This window comes from Ornithodoros turicata, chromosome 3, assembly GCF_037126465.1.
Source record: "Ornithodoros turicata isolate Travis chromosome 3, ASM3712646v1, whole genome shotgun sequence".
Lineage (NCBI taxonomy): Eukaryota > Metazoa > Arthropoda > Arachnida > Ixodida > Argasidae > Ornithodoros > Ornithodoros turicata.
The window spans coordinates 70835852-70854424 of record NC_088203.1 but is presented as its reverse complement, the minus strand read 5'-3'; the positions used below and the strand labels follow the sequence as shown (position 1 = coordinate 70854424).

Here is an 18573-nt window from a genome sequence, read left to right as displayed (position 1 = left end):
AACATGTCATTACTTCCAATACTCTTTACACTTCCATTCTGTTTGTCAGTGTTTCACCAGCACTTACAATGCCAACGTAGGTTTTGAGCCTCTATTAAGGATTTTCCCAAGCGCAAATTATTTTTACGGTTTCAGTTTACCTGATGAGAACAACAAGTTGTTTCATTGTAGAAATGACTAAAAATAATTTGGCCGTAAAGATACAGATAAGCATGTATGCCTTGTGCTACACTAATACATGTTCCTTAAAGTGCATGTCCTGGGGCATTTTTCCAAGGATCATTAGCGCAAAAGTGTGATGTTGGTTTACTGGGGCTTAACTGTTACTCTTAGAAGCCTATATCATATGATGTGATATTCGAAGGCCAATTTTACAGACATTCACATTCGAAAATTTTAATATTTGCAACCCTCTACTCAAAATACTATTAGTAACAATGACAAGCATTGCGATTTGAAACAAATGATTTTCACAGAGCCAATGGGAGTCTGAGTACAGTCGGTGTAGCACTTTCTCTGCTCTAGCGTGCTTTTGGTGCATTGTAGCAGCATTCCACACTCATTTTTTACTCGAATGTAAGCTTGAACGTACATACAAGTAAAGTTCACCACATTGCTTCACGAGGCTATTGAGGATGTGCCAACATAGGGACTGCTGCTTTTATTATGTACCAACAGTTCTGGATATCTTGGCAAAGCCTCAGGCCTACAGCATTCTAATAGATGAGCTCCACATATAACATAAACCGCAAATCCCGAAATCGTGCCTCTACCAGACTTATTAAAACTGCATGATTAGCCACTTGTACAGTACTTGGCTTCAATACTATCCAGTATTTATCCCTGAATACACAGCCTTCAAGGGAGGCATCGCGAGGATTCACCTTATGTGAACCTTATATCAGCCATCAGCCAACTAAATTGTGCCTCCAACATGCTGCAGGGCTGGATTCGCTTTGCTTACACTGGTGGTGTCAACAATTCCAATACGTTCAAAGTCCCAAAACGACTGTAATGTACCTGTACTGGATATTTCATCATGATTGCAACTCTATACTTGTACATGGAAGGCGTTAGTTTGTTGAACTGTGTGAATTCCCATAGGTCCTTGAACGGTCCAGCCAAAGGCAGTTTCCGAGGCAATGAGATTCTCACGTAACATGACTTGCTTTCATGTAGCCACTGCTCCACAGAAATCAGCTCCCAGGAGAACACCATGTAGAGGAGGTGGTGTTCCTCTACATGAGTCCCGACCGGCGATGATGGTATGCCACGGAGAGGCAATGACAGTGGCCTATCTCCATGGTCGCGCCGATGGAACTGATACAGGTGCTCCAGGCGCGTGGCGTGGCCATCTTCGTCGTTGTCCACGGCCTGCTACTGTACTCCCCCTCCCAGACGCGGAGCGGCGAAAAAGAAAAACCGCATTCTCACCGGAGGAGGAGAACAAGAGCAACCGTGGATGACGCACACTACTGGACGTGTTCAGGGCACGGCACAACACCTGCTGCGGTAAACGGTCGATGAGCGGAGCAGATGAGGGGCGTCGGAGTCATGGCCTGGGGTGCTGCAACCGGCACGGGGTCCCAGGAAGTGAGGTTGCCTACCCGTGATGAGCGCCGAGATGCCGGCTGCCACGACTGCCGAAACCGGCAGGGGAGCACGTTGCTCAGGTGTCGCGGCCGGCAGTGCATGCGAGTTTAGATGCAGAAATGAAGTGACGGGTCGTGAGTATTCCAGTTGCCGTTGACAGCGCAGGCCGGTCGCTGGAAGCCGTGAAGCGATGGTCAGGTCGTTGCGTGATCATTCGAATCGGTAGCGTCAACAGAAGTGGGACGTATTTTTTGTGGGCGTTTGTGGGACGTGAGCGGTCGGCGAGACGGTCGAGAGGAGAAGGGCGTAATGATGCTAGCGAGATGTGTCAAGTAATGCAGTTGGATTCCAGGGATAGCTTGCCTTGGTAGTGCTTGCAAATGATTTCAAAAATTTGGGTTGGTGAGGGGCCTAATTGCACCGAACATGACGTTCTTCGTTCGGGTCACCAAATGTAGAGGAGGTGGTGTTCCTCTCCATGAGTCCCGACCGGCGATGATGGTATGCCACGGAGAGGCAATGACAGTGGCCTATCTCCATGGTCGCGCCGATGGAACTGAGGCAGGTGCTCCAAGCGCGTGGCCATCTTCGTCGTTGTCCACGGCCTGCTACAACCTATCTCGGCCATTGCTTTACGAGTGGTATATAAATATATACTAAATGTATGGCTAAATGTATATTCACACTCTTTCCGGACCGTTGAGAGTGCTCTGTAGCGCTTCAAGCGACACCTCTTAATCGTCGTAATTGGCACGTGCGATTTGGTTCCCTCAACTGGTCCCCGAACTGTTTAGGAATACACAGCCCCATTTACCCAAGCTAGAGCTCATCAAGTTCAGTGGTACTAGTCAAGAATATTGGCAGGGATTCTGGCTTCATTTTGAGTCTCTTCTTCATAACTTCTTATCGAACAACAAAAAGGATATCCAATCAATGGCTTACAACTATGTCATGTATGACACAGCAGTTGCGATACTGAACGAACGATTTGAAATCCCAACTACTTGGTCCAGATTAATTTAAAGGGGCTGTTAAGTGTTCACCCGGTTCAGTCTTCTTGACACATACCTGAGCTGAGACATTTACATGATACGGTACAAACACACACAAGAAGTTTGGAGCCTCTGGGTACTAGTGAACCATCGTACTGTTTACTTCTTTATGCTATCATTCATAGAGCACTGCCAGAAGAAGAGAAGAAGGAGCGACGATGGATACAAGTGCTTTGCAACTTGCATCGAGATAAGAAGCAAACTTATTACGCCATGCTTTGTACATCAGGATGCAGAGAGAAAAATGCATGTTTCCTCATAGATCGAGGAACCCAAAGAAGTTTCGTCAAGGTGCCTCCTCAAGGAAACTGCAGCAGCCTACAGTGGGCAAGGAGCATTTAGCAATTAGTACACTGGGTAAACATGGGAGTTGAAGCTCTACACCACAGAGTCAAGATCACCCTCTCGTCACAATTTAACAATGAAGAGGTGTCGCTTGAAGCGCTAGAGGTTCCTGAACTACGTATTAATAATTTGCCAGTTGTGGATCAGAGAGCTCTGAATGATCTGGAAAGAGCAGGGGGTACATCTGCAGTCTCCCTTGGATTTCTTGAATTCTCCCTTGAGAACACTCCATGTAGTAGCTGTTTCCGTCATGTAGCGAGATCTTTTGCCATAACCACTTTTGAAACATACTGGCCCGACCATTATTGTATTGATTTCAACGTGATAGATGTTAAAAGTTGGTTTCTTCCAAAACATGAGCAAGACAACAGAAACAGAGCCAGGAAAAGGCACCGGGTGACACGAGCCCGGTGTTGCATTCACTGACTTCTGGTTTCACAGAGGCGACCCACCCGCTTTGTAATAAATTTGTTTGAATAAAATCTGCCCAGTTTTCGAGTAAGATATTTCGCACACATGTTCCTGACAGCCAAAGGTTACAGATATGCCACAACCTTCCTGGTGATTTTGTGATGGAGTCGCACTTTAACAGGCTGCACACATATAGAAAAAAACTTAGCAAACACTCCACTGATGTTAGCTGCACTTGCTGAAACAATACTGCAATTAGCCAACTGACCTTGATAGTGGTTTTCAGAGACCTCTCCCCCCCCCCCAAAAAAAAGGACATGTTTTCTCAAAGAACATCATGATGGTGCTTACTTATTGCTCTTTCTCATGAGACGGTACACTTGGAACTGGTAATCTCCTTCACCCGTAAACAGAGTGGCATCGTTGGACAGGTCCGTGAAAATTATGCTCCCTCCTGCAGCATAAGCAACAAGCATCTAAGCAGTTGTTTTCCAAGCCCTCCCTTAATGAACACACCTTTCTTCATGCGTGACAATGTATAGTCGATGACTGCAACTGTGAGGCCTGCTGTGTTTACGAGCACAGTTTTTCGATCAAACTGGTACTGCTTTTTCTTGTGAGAAGTCTTTGATATCAAGATGTTCCCCAAGTGAAGGTCACGATGTTCGAACTCGAGGGCACCTTCTCCAGCTGCGAGTGTGCAAGCTACTTGCAGAAAAATGCTTTGGGCTTGTTGAGCTCTGTTTATCTGTTGGGATCATAAGGACTCAGCTTCCTGCAATTGCAGGTCGGGACTTGCAACTTACCTTCCAATTCTCAAGACAGGTACCACCGTTGTCAAACTCAAACACGACATACTTTTGGCTCTCTTCAAAGAAATCTGTAATAGTCGGATTGGTCATTTTAGTGCACTGTAGTTTACACGTGCTTTTAAAATATTAAAATATTATTAAATTATTTTAAATATAAATAATATATTTATAATATATTATATTATTGTTACACATGTTGTTATGTTTACTGAAACTTATTTATAACTAGGGTCCCGCGTTTTCAGAGTTTATCTCTGGGCGTTACCGGAGGATGTTTATTGGAGTTCATTGTTTTTTCAAAAAACGCAGTTTTTCAGAGTGTATGGTTTTGGCTCAGTTAACGTCCGAAAATTTGAGAAAACTTGACGACTTGCGCACGGTTGTGCATCGAAAACGCAGTTGTCACATTTATTGCTTCACACTAAAGAGACACAAGCTTAGCAATACATTTCGTACGACGCACACTGAGGTGTTCCGCAATTCCAAATGCACCCTTTCCGCGTGTAGTGCTCACTGTTATGCGGCAGTACTTACATACGACAACCTCTGCATCGCGACCGCGGGACGATGTGAACTCCTCGAAATCGGAGTACTCCTTGACGTAGTCGCAGGGCAGCTTTTGCTTGCATCCCATCTTGTTGTCAGCACTGCAACTAGTTGCCCTTTCAAGAAGACCACTCCGTATGACCTCAGTTCAATGCTTATTTTAGTGCTTAGGTCACGTGTGGGACAAGAATATTGGGAAACAGACTGGGGAAAACTCGAGTGTGAATCCTCTAGTGGTCGAGATGACCGCCGAAGAAAACCACGGAAACCATTATTATGTTGCGGTGGGGCCAGTATCCAAGCTCAGAAGAAACCCAGGACACAAAAGGACGCCAAGGACATTAACCCGGTTATCAGGAAAAACATCTGCCAAGCGGAGTTTTTCAGATTAATCTGAATTGCTTAAAACTTTACCGGAGTATGTTTTTCGGATAAATCCGAAAACCCGGAACCCTATTCATAACCTATAAAATGTTGATACAGGCAGGAATGTCTATTTGAATTTTTGTCTATATCAAACAGACAAGATGTCCTACTAAATGGGGGAAAGAGAGGCAGTTCAGCATGCTGTTGCCATAAACATCCTCATGAAAGTTCCATGTAAGGTTTCATTCCTCACACATTATGCGCTATAACACTGGAATGTACAGATTTCCAGTGAACCTTGTCGTTGGTTCTGTTACCTGTTATTATTCCCACTCCCCAATTTAACTCGAGCGTGCACCTCTTTGGGGGAAGCTGCCTGGCGAAATCATAACGTCACCATAATGTGATCCAGCCACAATTTTTGCAAAAGCTGCAAGATCACCACTCCTTTATTTGCTCCTTGCATTGCTTCCAGGGAGAACACCTGGCCAGCTTTGTCAGTATGTCTTAGACCAAAGGAGGGTAGTTTCATTTTAAATCGAACAACGTGTGAAAGTCGTATTTTTTAATTCGCCCAGAAAAAATATATGTTAGAGGACAGCTCAAACGACGCAAATCGCGCCACCTGCGACGCTCGTGCGTGTAGTAGTTTCCGCGTAGGAGAGGGGGAAAGTCTGATGCTGCTTGAGCACACTTTCTTCTGGACCGACTTTGACGGAATCTAGCACCGCTAATTTTATGTCTACGAACTGGAGTTTTTTTGTGATTATAGGCTGCACCATAGACACTGTCGACAGTTACCCACACAACCCTGAGAGCCACAGATTTTCTGTTAAAAAATTCCAAACTTGGCGTAAACGTTCAAAAAGGACAAACTTTGTTACCAATTTGCTTCATGACGGAACCTCTGAGAACATCGAGCTTAGTGCCATTCGATAGGACATTGAAAGAACTTTCGTGCTGTATAGAACTCATTTTTCTCAGCTCAGTTGTTTCTGTGTTATTAGCTTGTGAATCACACATGGTAGGCGAAAATTGCCAATGTTTTATCTCAGTTTTCTCAAAAATGCCATCTTCGATTTCCTTGATTATTTTTCAAAAGGTGGCGTCATGTCTCTACGTTAGACGCCAAGTGAGACAATCTTCTATTTTTGCCTGAGAGACGCACTGCAATTTTTTTTGTCAGGCAAGGTGCACGAGGCTGCGGCCTTGCGCGCCCCACCCACGAGCACGCGACCTTCAACCTCTTCTTTGCTACAAGTGTCCCGGTGACGGAGAAATCAATGACCACACTGCGTGAGCTTGTTGTAGTGTCCCCAGAGCATCACTTTACGTTTACCCAATGGTCTCTCAGTTCCGTCAGGCTCATTCAAACCGTGGGAGAGTACATGAGTTGCCTGTGCGCCCTTGACGAGAAGCCCCAGTTCGACGAACATGCCGACAAAGCAGTGAGAAGAAACGAAGCGCTTCGTAGATATCTTTATCCACTGGTAACATCTTAGCTTTTGTTTCAGGTTGCCGCCAGTCCCCCAGGAAGTGTGAAAGACATTCTTTTCATTGGTAAAAGAACGAAAAACGGAAGTTTCGAAAAACGTAAAATGTGCCCATTGGGAGACCCCTGCAGGTGGTGGCTGCCACCATTGGATTAGCATCATCCGATAGCTTTACACATGTCCTTTCACATGATATAAAGTGAATGGGTTCAAGCGCATGGATGCCAGAAGGACTACTCAAGACCACACCGAGTGTTTAAAGTACCTACGGCTACCGGGAACGAGGGATTTCAGTTGTGCGTTGTTCTGTCGGAAAATTTGATTCCGGTGACATTGACACATCTGGGTGAGGGCGAACGTGTTATACTTGAGAGCAGCAACTGTCATCACAGCGGTCTTACGGGTTTTGTACCACTCGTCGTGGTTCCGAAATAACGCTACGGAGCATCAAACTAATTAAAGAGAGCATGCACACCTCCGGAACTATCACTATTGCGCCCAAGCTAAGAGGCGACTGCAACCACGCGACCACAAGTTTGTATTCTCATATGTTGTAACTTTCTGTCCCCTGTGGCCGTAGTTCTGCCTTCTTAATATTAACTCGCACGACAGCCTCATAGCGTGCGTATGTGCATTGCCTCAAGCACATGTGCGGGAGAATAGTGAATATGCGCACGTGCGTATACGCACACGTCGTGCGTGCGACTCCCATGAAAGTGCGTAATAGCAAGTTCAAGTCACCCACGAAAGTATTGCCCTGCGTCTTTAAAGGAAAAAAATAAACATACGTACCATAAGTGCAAAATAAGTATATAATGCAACATCTGGGCATTAAATTACAAAGCAAAGACTACGAAGCAAAACACGCTCGTAAACATACGAAGAGCGCCTTTGTGTGGAAAAATCGCTCCGCGGAAAGGTAGACCTACGTCTCAATCAAAAAGGGAAAAGGTACTTTACCAGCAGCGCAAAGTACCGGCATAATTCTGCCCCTGTGGAATAAATCGTGAAAAATATTCCGGCTTTTTAGAAATAACTAAGATCGAACATGCAAAATTTTCGCGTACCACTCGTGGTTTTGCGATACTAGGCGGACAAAGAATGCGCTTGAACACAGTCACTTTATATCATGTGAAAGGTCATGTCTAAAGCTATCGGATGATGCTAATCCATTGGTGGCAGCCACCACCTGCAGGGGTATCGCAATGGGCACATTTTACGTTTTTCGCAACTTTCGGTTTTCGTTCTTTTACCAATGAAAAGGATGTGCCTTTCACACTGCCTGAAGGACTGGCGGCAACCCGAAACAAAAGCTAAGATGTTACCAGTGGATAAAGATCTCTACAAGGCGCTTCGTTTCTTCTCACTGCTTTTTCGGTATGTTCGTCGAACTGGGGCTTCTCGTCAAGGGCGCACAGGCAACTCATGTACTCTCCCACGGTTTGAATGAGCCTGACGGAACTGAGAGACCACTGGGTAAAAGTGATGCTCCGGGGACATTACAACAAGCTCACGCAGTGTGGTCATTGATTTCTCCGTCAGCGGGACACATGTAGCAAAGAAGAGGTTGAAGGTCCTCGTGGGTGGGGCACGCAAGGCCGCAGCCTCGTGCACCCTGCCTGACAAAAAAATCACTGCGCGTCTCTCAGGCAAAAATAAAAGATTGTCTCACTTGGCGTCTAAAGTAGAGACATGACGCCACCTTTTGAAAAATAATCAAGGAAATCGAAGATGGCATTTTTGAGAAAATTGAGATGCAACATTGTCGATTTTCGCCTACCAAGTGTGATTCTCAAGCTAATAACGCAGAAACAACTGGGCTGAGAAAAATGAATTCTATACAAAACGAAAGCTCTTTCAACGTCCTATCGAATGGCACTAAGCTCGATGTTCTCAGACGTTCCGCCATGAACAAAATTGGTAACAAAGTTTGCCTTTTTGAACGTTTACGCCAAGTTTGGCATTTTTTAACAGAAAATCTGTGGCTCTCACAGTTCTGTGGGTGGCTGTCGACAGTGTCTATGGTGCAGCCTATAATCACAAAAATCCTCCAGTTCCTAGGCATAAAGTCAGCGGTGCTAGATCCCGTCAAAGTCGGTCCAGAAGAAAGCGCGCCCAAGCAGCCTCCGGCTTTCCCCCTCTCCTAAGCGGAAACTACTACACGCACAAGCATCGCACGTGGCGCGATTTGCGACGTTTGAACTGTCCTCTAACATATATTTTTTCTGGGCGATTTAAAAAATACGACTTTCATACGTTGTTCGATTTAAAATGAAACTACCCAGGAGGCAATGCCACTTTTCCCTCCTTCGTGATGTTCACACAGAGAGTCACAGCGTCCTCAACCTATCACCGCAAATGACTACATAGGAAGCCTGTGGCCATGAGTGACCACGCATCACCCAGATTTCATCATGGTATACCATCAGGCCTTGTCTAGTATCATGGCCTTACGGAGTAGGTAAGAGTGCTATTTAGAAAGAGGGGAACACCAATGTCATGCAGTGTGCAATTAGTGTTCTGTATTTGAAATCTCTGACTTAATTTAAATCTGGATTTAAATCTACATGAGAGGCATCTGGATTTAATTTGGATTTTATTGGCACCCAAAGGCAATGGGTAGGATTTGGATTGAATCCCTTTTCTGCAGACAGAAATTGGATTTTAGCTGATTACTTTATATAATTTTATAATTGGGGGTTTATGTCGCGAGACAACTGAGATCATGAGCGACGCCACAGCGGTCGGTCTGTGGATTGCTTTTGCCCACCTGAGCAATCTTTAACGTGCGATGAAAGCTCACCACACGGCACCACGTATTTAACGTCCCTCGCGGAAGACTGCGTGTCTAAGCAACTTGTATCCTGCCACCATGTTGCTGGCATCCTCGGCCGGGTTCGAACCCGCGATCTCGGGATCAGAAGGCGAGGGTTTTAGCTGAATCAATTTTTAGATGTGGACTTGAAATGCACACTCAATATGTATTATAAACCACACTGTCATATTCACAGTCCAGGGACCACCCCCTAGTTTACTCGACCAAAAAAACAGCATGTGAGATGTGCATCTATGAGTTGCAAACAGGACTGTAAATTAATTAGTCACAGGTAACTAAGGTACTTCATTAATTACTCAATTAAGTAATATGCATTTAATTACTGACAACAAAACACTTCCAACAGTGAATACTGTAAACGTATTTCTATTCGCAGTGTACTAATTTTCACGAATCGGGCATTCAGTCATTTGCGAAGTTATTCGCGAGTATTAAATTTCGCAATTCCAGAGCAGTGTCCTTTCGCGGGATAAACGTCAAGCTGTGTTCACAAGTACAATTTTTCGCTATATTTTAGTGGTCGCGAAAATCGCGAAAATTAATACATCGCAAATAAAAATATGTTTACAGTAACTATCTGTAATTTAATTTCGCCTGTAATTTCTACTCGACGAACAGACAGATGCCAGGACGCCCGGTGACGCCACCTCCTCTTGAAGGATGCAAAACTACGTAAAAGTTTCTCTCTCTCTCTCTCTTTTTTTTTTTTTGTGTGTGTGGGGGGGGGGGCAAAAATTCATGGAGGTGCATAATGTTCACCGGTGGCACCTATTTTTTGTGTACTGAGTCTCTGTGTGAAGTTGACGTATAACACAAAATAAAATATCTTTTTTTTTTTGTCCATAGTGGGCAGATGTGAGCACACAGCAGGTCACACAGGACTAGGCATCCATTTGTACATAGTATACTCAAACAAAGTAGTAACCGTTCATCTGGCAATTCATCTCAGCTAGTTAATGATGTAGAGTTTTATCTAATGGTTGTCTGTATCAGGGTTGAAAAAAATCCGAATATTTTTAAAAAGATCCTCTCCAGTGGGCTCTTTTGGATAAAACCCGGATATTTTTGGAGAATATATACAAGGCTAGAAATGTGACACAGAGTAAAAACAAATGTGCTTTGCTGTTCTTGATTTCGGGTGACCTCTCATAGTTTCTGTTTACGGAACTGCCTGTCCCTGCAACATTGTATCAGTCTCTATTGTTTTCCGAAAAGTAGTTGAATGCGTGGTTGAATGGTGTGGATCCTACACGCAGGGCCGGCGACAGGGGGGTGGGGGGCGAGTAAGGCGACCGCCTTAGGCCCCGCGCCCGAAGCCCTCAACCAGGGAATACTTTTTTTTTAAATATCAAGTATGCACTTAATCGTGTGAAACAGGCACTGCGATGTGCCTTTGTCTCAGCCCCCGCACACCCCTAGAACTGGCCCTGCCTACACGCCTGGATTAGCTGTCATGTTTCGGCGCACTTCAGTTACGGAGCCTCCAGGAAGCGGAAGAAAGTCTCTCTCTGAATGGAAAAAAGTAGAAGAAAATGGGAAAAAGTTAAATCTGAAAAGTTATAAATTAAAAAAAGTGAAGTGAAAAGTAACAAAGTTAAAAAGTTAAAAGCTAATTTTGCACGTTCCTGGGCTTTTGCAAACAGCCAACACTACAAGAAAATAAACCGGGAGTTTTCCGCGTGACGTTGAATTCAGATTGTCTTTCACGTCACATCTGGAGAAAATCTCTAAAAAATCTGGATAAAATTCTGTGGATAAAATCCAAAAAAATCCACCGGATAAAATCCATGTGGATTAAATCCAAACAACCCTGGTCTATATGCACAACTTTAATATCATATGTCTTGATATGCAGGAAATCCAACAGTGAAGCCTTGAAGTGGGAACTAGTTTTTAACCTAGGACCTCCATCTGTCTATGCAGTAGAATCTCGATGATACGAATCTCACGGGGTCGCGGAAAAAATTCGTATCAAACGAATTAAACCAAAATAAAAATTGAGGCAAGAAAATAGACGGTGACTGTTCATTTTCCGTTACTGTCAGTGAAAGAGGTCAGTCGTAACGCTTTTGTGTCTCCGTTTTTGGCCAATGCTGCCCAAATACGCGAGATGATTCAAAAGACGTAGCACGTGCTTTCCACCCGCGAGTCGCGCGACAGTGGTCTAAAGCGAGCTTCTCCTAAAGCACGCAGGCGTTAGGTGAAGCCGCCTTGCGGAATGGTGACGCGTAATGTTGCCACAAGTTGTCCCGATATGTTCCTTCCACGTGTTCTGGTCGCTGTTTTCCGCCAGAGCGATGTCACACAGCTTCGCGGTTTATTGTTGCGGGGGGGGGGGGGGGGGGGGTAAAAAGGTCAAAACAGAGATAAGGTGATAAGGTTCCGGGCCGTGCAATCCCTTTGATCTTATCTCCTCCACCACCACCAAAACGAAAGTCATTGCATGCATTGCGCTACATGATGTAAGGGAGTTCGTGGTGAGGATCGCCCTCCCTTTTCGAAAGAAGGAGCAGCATGACTCGCGTGCTCTCGCGTCACGGGGGAACGACCTCTGTCGCATCCTCGGCTCATTCGTATCACCCGTAAAGGCAAGATAACGCGTTCGTATCATCCGAACTCGAATACATATACCGGCCGGGACCGGAAAAGAATTCGTATCATCCCGAAATTCGTATCATCCGTGATCGTATCATCGAGATTCAACTGTATAACGGATGAGAAATATCCCTCAGTATACACATGGAACATAAAAGGAAATACCTACCGAGACAAAATTTCGACAATTGTGTAGGAAGTATGCTACTGTTGAGGTCAGGATGTTAAATAGAATGGATGTCAAAGCATGTTAAAGCAATGCTAAATATTCAGCAACTATAAATAAGGTGTGTGATAGGTGTGCACAGGAAAAAGAGACTGTGAAGATAAGCTTAAAATGTGATTATGTTCAACCATTACGGACACAAGGGAACGTGACTATGTGAAAAAAATTGAGTTTCCGCCGAATGATAACGCCAAAGTAATGTCAGATTGGTAGAGAACACAAAGGATTGATAATATATGTGACTGGAAGGATAAGAAAAACATATACCAGCCATAAGTAAAGGCCTAAATTCTAATCTTTGTACATACAGTGAAAGGGACTTCCAAAAGCCACTAAAAGAATTTAGAAAGGCCATAGTATCCAGACGTGGATGTGGTGACAAATGTGGTGGTGGATTGCTGCTAATAACGGATATGACATAACAAAATTACAAACTTCGTTGTGTCATATGCAACTCAAAACCTCCACCCTATTTCAAACAGGGAAGTGGTCAAAATCCAGACAGCAGTAGTATTGCCTGTCATGCTCAGTGCTTAAAGTGAGTGTGTGTGCTGCATGCATCACAACATGCATGCCAAACTGTCCATGTTTTATTTGTGTTTTGCATAATGATGTTATTATCGTATATCTAGTGACACAAACACACAAATACAATTTCAGAACAATTAAGGCAAGTTGGAATTATGGGCACTTCCACTTTAACTAATAAGAAATGTCTAACCTGGTCGGTCATTTTCACTTTTATGCTTTGCATTAAAAGCATCCCAAGCTTTCAGGAGGGCAGGGTGGTATTGGTCCTCAACAAGCTGCACCCTGCAAGCGAAGGTCGATTAAGAACAAATTTATGAAATAACCGTATCTTTACCTTCTCATGTGGATGAAATTTGCAGACCTATTCGCAGTAGAAGCGAGTGAGCTGAGTTCCCTGGAATACAATAACCATAACGACATTACAACACAGATTGGAACCGAGTTAGACATATTTTGTACAAAGCATGTTCTGTACCTATTACGTAAAACTAGTTTGAAACGCAAAAATTGTTTTGGGGATGAAAGTGCTACCCAATGTACTGCCCTCACAAATGTCATCTCCAAATGCTGTCGTAATCTTCATATTGCTCACCAGAGAATTGAAAAAATTTGCGTCACTAGGCAAACAGAGCCAATTGAAGGTCAAATTTTATTTATATATTGCCAACATTTTCTCTGCTCAATTCGTCCTCTTCTACCAACTTGACTGTAGATTCTTCGACAATTTGTTTGAAAATATAGAGACCCAAAAACTGACAAGATAACCCTATTTTGTGACAATTTTGTTCAGAGACAACTATGATGATGGGAATTGCCACAGTGGGTCCATGCCCCTGCTCCACCTGATACTTTGGCCCCAGAGGTTGTTCAATGTGGGCACCATATTTGACGTCCTTCACAGAGCAATTTGTAGCATGCTACTGATTTAGCAGCGTACATGCTCAGGTAGCCCGAAAATCCTTCCCAAAATGAAGTGTTCCTGCGGTTATAATTTTTGTTCATCTACTCCTGTTCTAATATGTGTTCTAACACATCACCATGTGTAGGAAAAATTTGTATTTGAAAACACTACAGTGTCCTGCTACTATTGTACAACCTCTGGACATGGGCATCCACCAAGTGTGTGCAAGTCAAATACTCCAAATAACTACACGTACATGCTTCAGATAAGTCTTGAGAGATTTGCTGATTGGATGGATCAAATCAAGGACTGAGTGTGCCAGTGAAGCTGCATAGAACACTTTGAGTGCATTTACTTTTTACCTGCAGTGTAGAAAACAAACTGCAGTAATATTAAACCTATAAAGCTCTACATGGCACGCACAAGCATTCCCATTGTGATGAAGACATAGAGGGCACAACATCATTGTCATGGCCACTTTCATTGGAATTACCTAGTACTAGAATCACCTAGTAAACCCTCGGCTTTGCGCTTACTATTGTATCACACCTCTTTATAATATCCATTGCACTCCATTATGCAGAACCGAGAGCGTCATTCATAAATTTGGTTAACACTTCGTTTGATCAGTTGTTTCATAACTGATAAACATCCGTACTGAAGAACCCCAATACGAGGGACATGGAAAAACATTGATTAATAAACAGCACTTAATGTTACTTGCACGAGGAAAGCCTGGATAGCAAAAGTATAGATGATCCTTCAACATCTACTTTTTACTGGTCTTCACCATTAAATCCAAAAGTGACATACATTTTTGCATGATATATTTCCCTTGAAAATCAAAGAAAACCATATCACAGGAGATCACCAGAGACATTTTCCCAAAGTGCAATAACATATATATATATAACACATACAACAAAGTTTATTACAGAAACTACCATCAGAGTTCTACTGTCTCCATAGAAACTGAAATCTTGGCACAGAATTTTTTTAAAATTCCGTGTTAGCACCGTGAAACGACTGTGGCTAAGCGCGGCATACAGATGTGGACAGATGGAGAGGAGAAAGGAGTTGGGGGGACAGGGGGGTTAGTATGCATCCTGGGCTGACTTCAGGGGGAACTGTGCCAACATTCGTCTGGAAAGTCTGCCTGAAAAACCAAGGAAAACGCCAGACAGCACAGCCGGTGCGGGGATTCAATCCTGCATCACATCATCGTAGAAAGCGGTCGTCCTAACCACTGTGCCATGGGAACTGGTCTTGGCACAGTAACACAACCTAATTTTTTCATTATGCTGTTCTGATCCGTTTCTATTTTACTTGTATTGACAAGCACCCGGCATAGCACCACACACATCGTTGGTGGGTTGGTGAAAATTGTGAGCCTGTGCCATAGGGCTGAGCAGGACAACTTTGACATCTTGGTTGTGACTGACTTTGGGATGGCTTACAAGTTTAAAGCACTAGAACTGCATGAATCAGCCATCAAATGGTATATGAACTGAACAATGAAGCTGCTTACCAATCAGACTGCAAAACAAGATACTAAATTTCAAGTTGTTTATCTCTATGTAGATAGGGGGGAACTCAATTATAGGCATGGAATCCCAGAACATGGTCCATAATTTCAACTCCAGACTTTTAAGTGAAGTCCTTGTGCATTATGAGATTCCCAGGATTCCATTAGGATCCTAAGTCTTTTAAAGGCAGTACTGAGATACATCATATAAGATATCGGTTCACCAAGATCAAACGATTTCACCTAGGCAAGAGAAGTTCAAAGCACCAGAAAGGTGCAGCATCCCTTTCGAAGTTGGTGGTACATTATGAGGTGAAAGGTCTTTAATAGGTACAGTAAAACCCGCGGATAGCGATATCGCGTATAACGATATCCCTCGTAAAACGATGGTTCATGATTTTACCGTCAAAATATACATTGTTTCCACGGGGAAACTACCCGCGTATAGCGATGGAGACCGCAGTTCCGAGTACTCGTATAACGATGTTGGACGCTGTCCCGTGCGCGTAACCTCGCGGCGATTTTCGCCGCGATAAGATACAGTAGAATCTCGATGATACGAATCTCACGGGGTAGCGGGAAAAAATCGTATAATCCGAAATTCACATCAAAGTAATTAAACCAAAATAAAAATTGAGGCAAGAAAATAGACAGCGACTGTTCATTTTCCAGTACTGTCAGTGAACGAGGTAGGTGGTAACGCTTTTATGCCTCCGTATTTGGCCAATGCTGCTCAAATTCGCGAGATGATTCGAAAGGCCTAGCACGTGCTTTCCACCTGCGAGTCGCGCGACAGCGTTCTAAAGCGAGCTTCTCCTAAAGCACGCAGGAGTTAGGTGAAGCCGACTTGCAGAATGGTGACGTGTAGTGTTACCAGAAGTTGTCCTGCTATGTTCCCCGGCTCCCTGCACGAGTTCTGATCGCTGTTTTCCCAAGCCAGTGCGATGTCAGTCACACAGCTTCGCGTTTTTTAAGCATCTGTTTCTTTTTCGTTTGCTACACGCGGGGTGCCGCGCGACTTTTCAGGGACGCGCTATATAGGTCAGCCCTCGTTTAACGAAGTTCCCTGTATAACGATGGAATTCGCGATTACAGTCAATATCGTTATACGCGGGTTTCACTGTATATACACTGGCAAACAACAGTACAACAATGAAAAACTTTAACGTTTCAAAACTCTCGAATTTCATCATCAGAATAACGTATCACAAGCTGCAGGTCCCATTTTATGTACCAAGGGTGTGTAGCATTCCGGTAGGGGGCCAGGATACCTATTGATAGCCTTTTTGGTTATCTTTGTGCGCCAGTATTCCAGTTGTTTCCTCACCCCCCAACAACCCTCACAAGCTAGAATTTCTGGATTATCGAGACCTAATCTACGACCTGATTTTACTGTGCATTCACATAGTTCAGTTTGCTTCTCTGCAGCCTTGGCCTTGGGCAGCTGTAATTGTGGTACTGGATATTTGGCACATCTATAATTTGTTCACATTCTTGTTTGTACTTGTACATGACCCCTACTTGAAACCCTGAGAGTGAGGGAACAGAGGACAGACATACATGAACACAAACCCCTTCTCGCCATTCTTTCTTGTGCATTATGTATGTTTTGTTCGGCTGTACTTTAGTAACGATGCCGTGGCAGACGGATAGGCGTGGAATTAGTGTTTGGCGAATTTGGCATGTTGTCATTGTTGCCAGACGATACCAGTGCATACGGGTGAGTGATCGGCTATGTATCGCATAGTTGTCTGCTATGAACAAAATGGTCCTCTGCTATTGGATATAGTCACATGAGACATGTTTTGGGTATGGAGGAGTAAATAGTCATCTCCTATCAGATGTAGTCTTACGAGAAGCGTTTTGGGTATGGCAAGGTTATGTAAAATGGTTTTTGTTTAATATAATGGAACTTTTTATGCTGGAAGATGGAAATAAATGTTACAAATTAAAACAAAAAGCAACACCTGGATGAGAAAGAATGTGCATCCTTCGTGACCGAGGCTAGGTTAGGCCCAGATGATTACGTATTGCATATGTCGAAGAGTGGGTCTATGTAGAATGTGCATCCAGTTAGGTAAGGTTAGGTTAGGTTAGATGAACATGTATTCCATGTGTCAAGAGGGCTGACATAGACTGTGCACCCGGCGTGACTGAGGTTAGGCTAGGTCAGGTGAATAGGCATTCCATGTGTCGAGAGGGCTGACGTAGACTCTGCATCCGGCGTGATTGACGTCAGGTCAGGTCAGGTGAATACACATTCCACGTGTCGAGTGCATCCAGCACGACTGCGGTTAGGTTAGGTCAGGTGAATACGTATTTCATGTGTCGAGAGGGCTGACGTAGACTGTGCATCTTGCGCGACTGAGGTTAGGTCAGGTCAGGTGAATACAAACTCCATCTGCCGCGAGGGCTGACGTAGACAGTGCATCCGGCGTGACTGAGGTTAGGTTAGGTCAGGTGATTACGTATTGCACATGTCGAAGAGTGGATCCATGTAGAATGTGCATGCGGTTAGGTAAGGTTAGGTTAGGTGAACACGTATTCCTTGTGCCAAGAGGGGTGACGTAGACTGTGCATCCGGCGTGACTGAGGTTAGGTTAGGTTAGGTCAGGTGAATAGGTATTCCATGTGTCGAGAGGGCTGACGTAGACTGTGCATCCGGCGCGATTGAGGTTAGCTCAGGTTAGGTGAATACATGTTCCATGTGTCGACAGGGCTGACGTAGATTGCATCCAGCATGACTGAGCTTAGGTTAGGTCAGGTAAATACGTATTCCATGTGTCGAGAAGGCTGACATAGACAGTGCATCCAGCATGACTGAGGTTAGGTTAGGTCAGGTCAGATGAATACATACTCCATGTGTCGAGAGGGCTGATGTAGACTGTGCATCCGGCGTGACTGAGGTTAGGTTAGGTCAGGTCAAGTCAGGTCAATTGAATACATATTCCATGTGTCGAGCAGGCTGACGTAGACAGTGCATCCAGTGTGACTGAGGTTAGGTTAGGACAGGTGATTACGTATTGCACATGTCGAAGAGTGGGTCCATGTAGAATGTGCGTCTAGTTAGGTAAGGCTAGGTTAGGTTAGGTGAGTAGGTATTCCATGTGTCGAGAGGGCTGACGTAGACAGTGCATCCGGCGTGACTGAGGTTAGGTTAGGTTAGGTTAGGTCATGTGAATACACATTCCATGTGTCGAGAGGGCTGACGTAGACAGTGCACTGAGCATGACTGAGCTTAGGTTAAGTCAGGTAAGTACATACTCCACGTGTCAAGAGGGCTGACGTAGACTGTGCATCCGGCATGACTGAGGTTAGGTTAGGTTAGGTCATGTGAATAC

General features: G+C 44.3%; 1 protein-coding gene across 2 annotated transcripts in view; it reads right to left on the bottom strand.

Moving 5' to 3' along the window:
* LOC135388594 (serine/threonine-protein kinase haspin-like) overlaps nucleotides 1-18573 on the bottom strand; it is a 38191-nt gene that overhangs the window by 2596 nt on the left and 17022 nt on the right. For both annotated transcript variants that reach the window (XM_064618225.1, XM_064618226.1), the window contains 5 exons: nucleotides 13141-13200; nucleotides 12997-13088; nucleotides 4208-4281; nucleotides 3918-4149; nucleotides 3753-3855 (listed from right to left, as the gene is read on the bottom strand). In XM_064618225.1, coding sequence (XP_064474295.1) covers nucleotides 3753-3855; nucleotides 3918-4149; nucleotides 4208-4281; nucleotides 12997-13088; nucleotides 13141-13200 — 561 coding nt within the window. The remainder of the gene's footprint in view (nucleotides 1-3752; nucleotides 3856-3917; nucleotides 4150-4207; nucleotides 4282-12996; nucleotides 13089-13140; nucleotides 13201-18573) is intronic.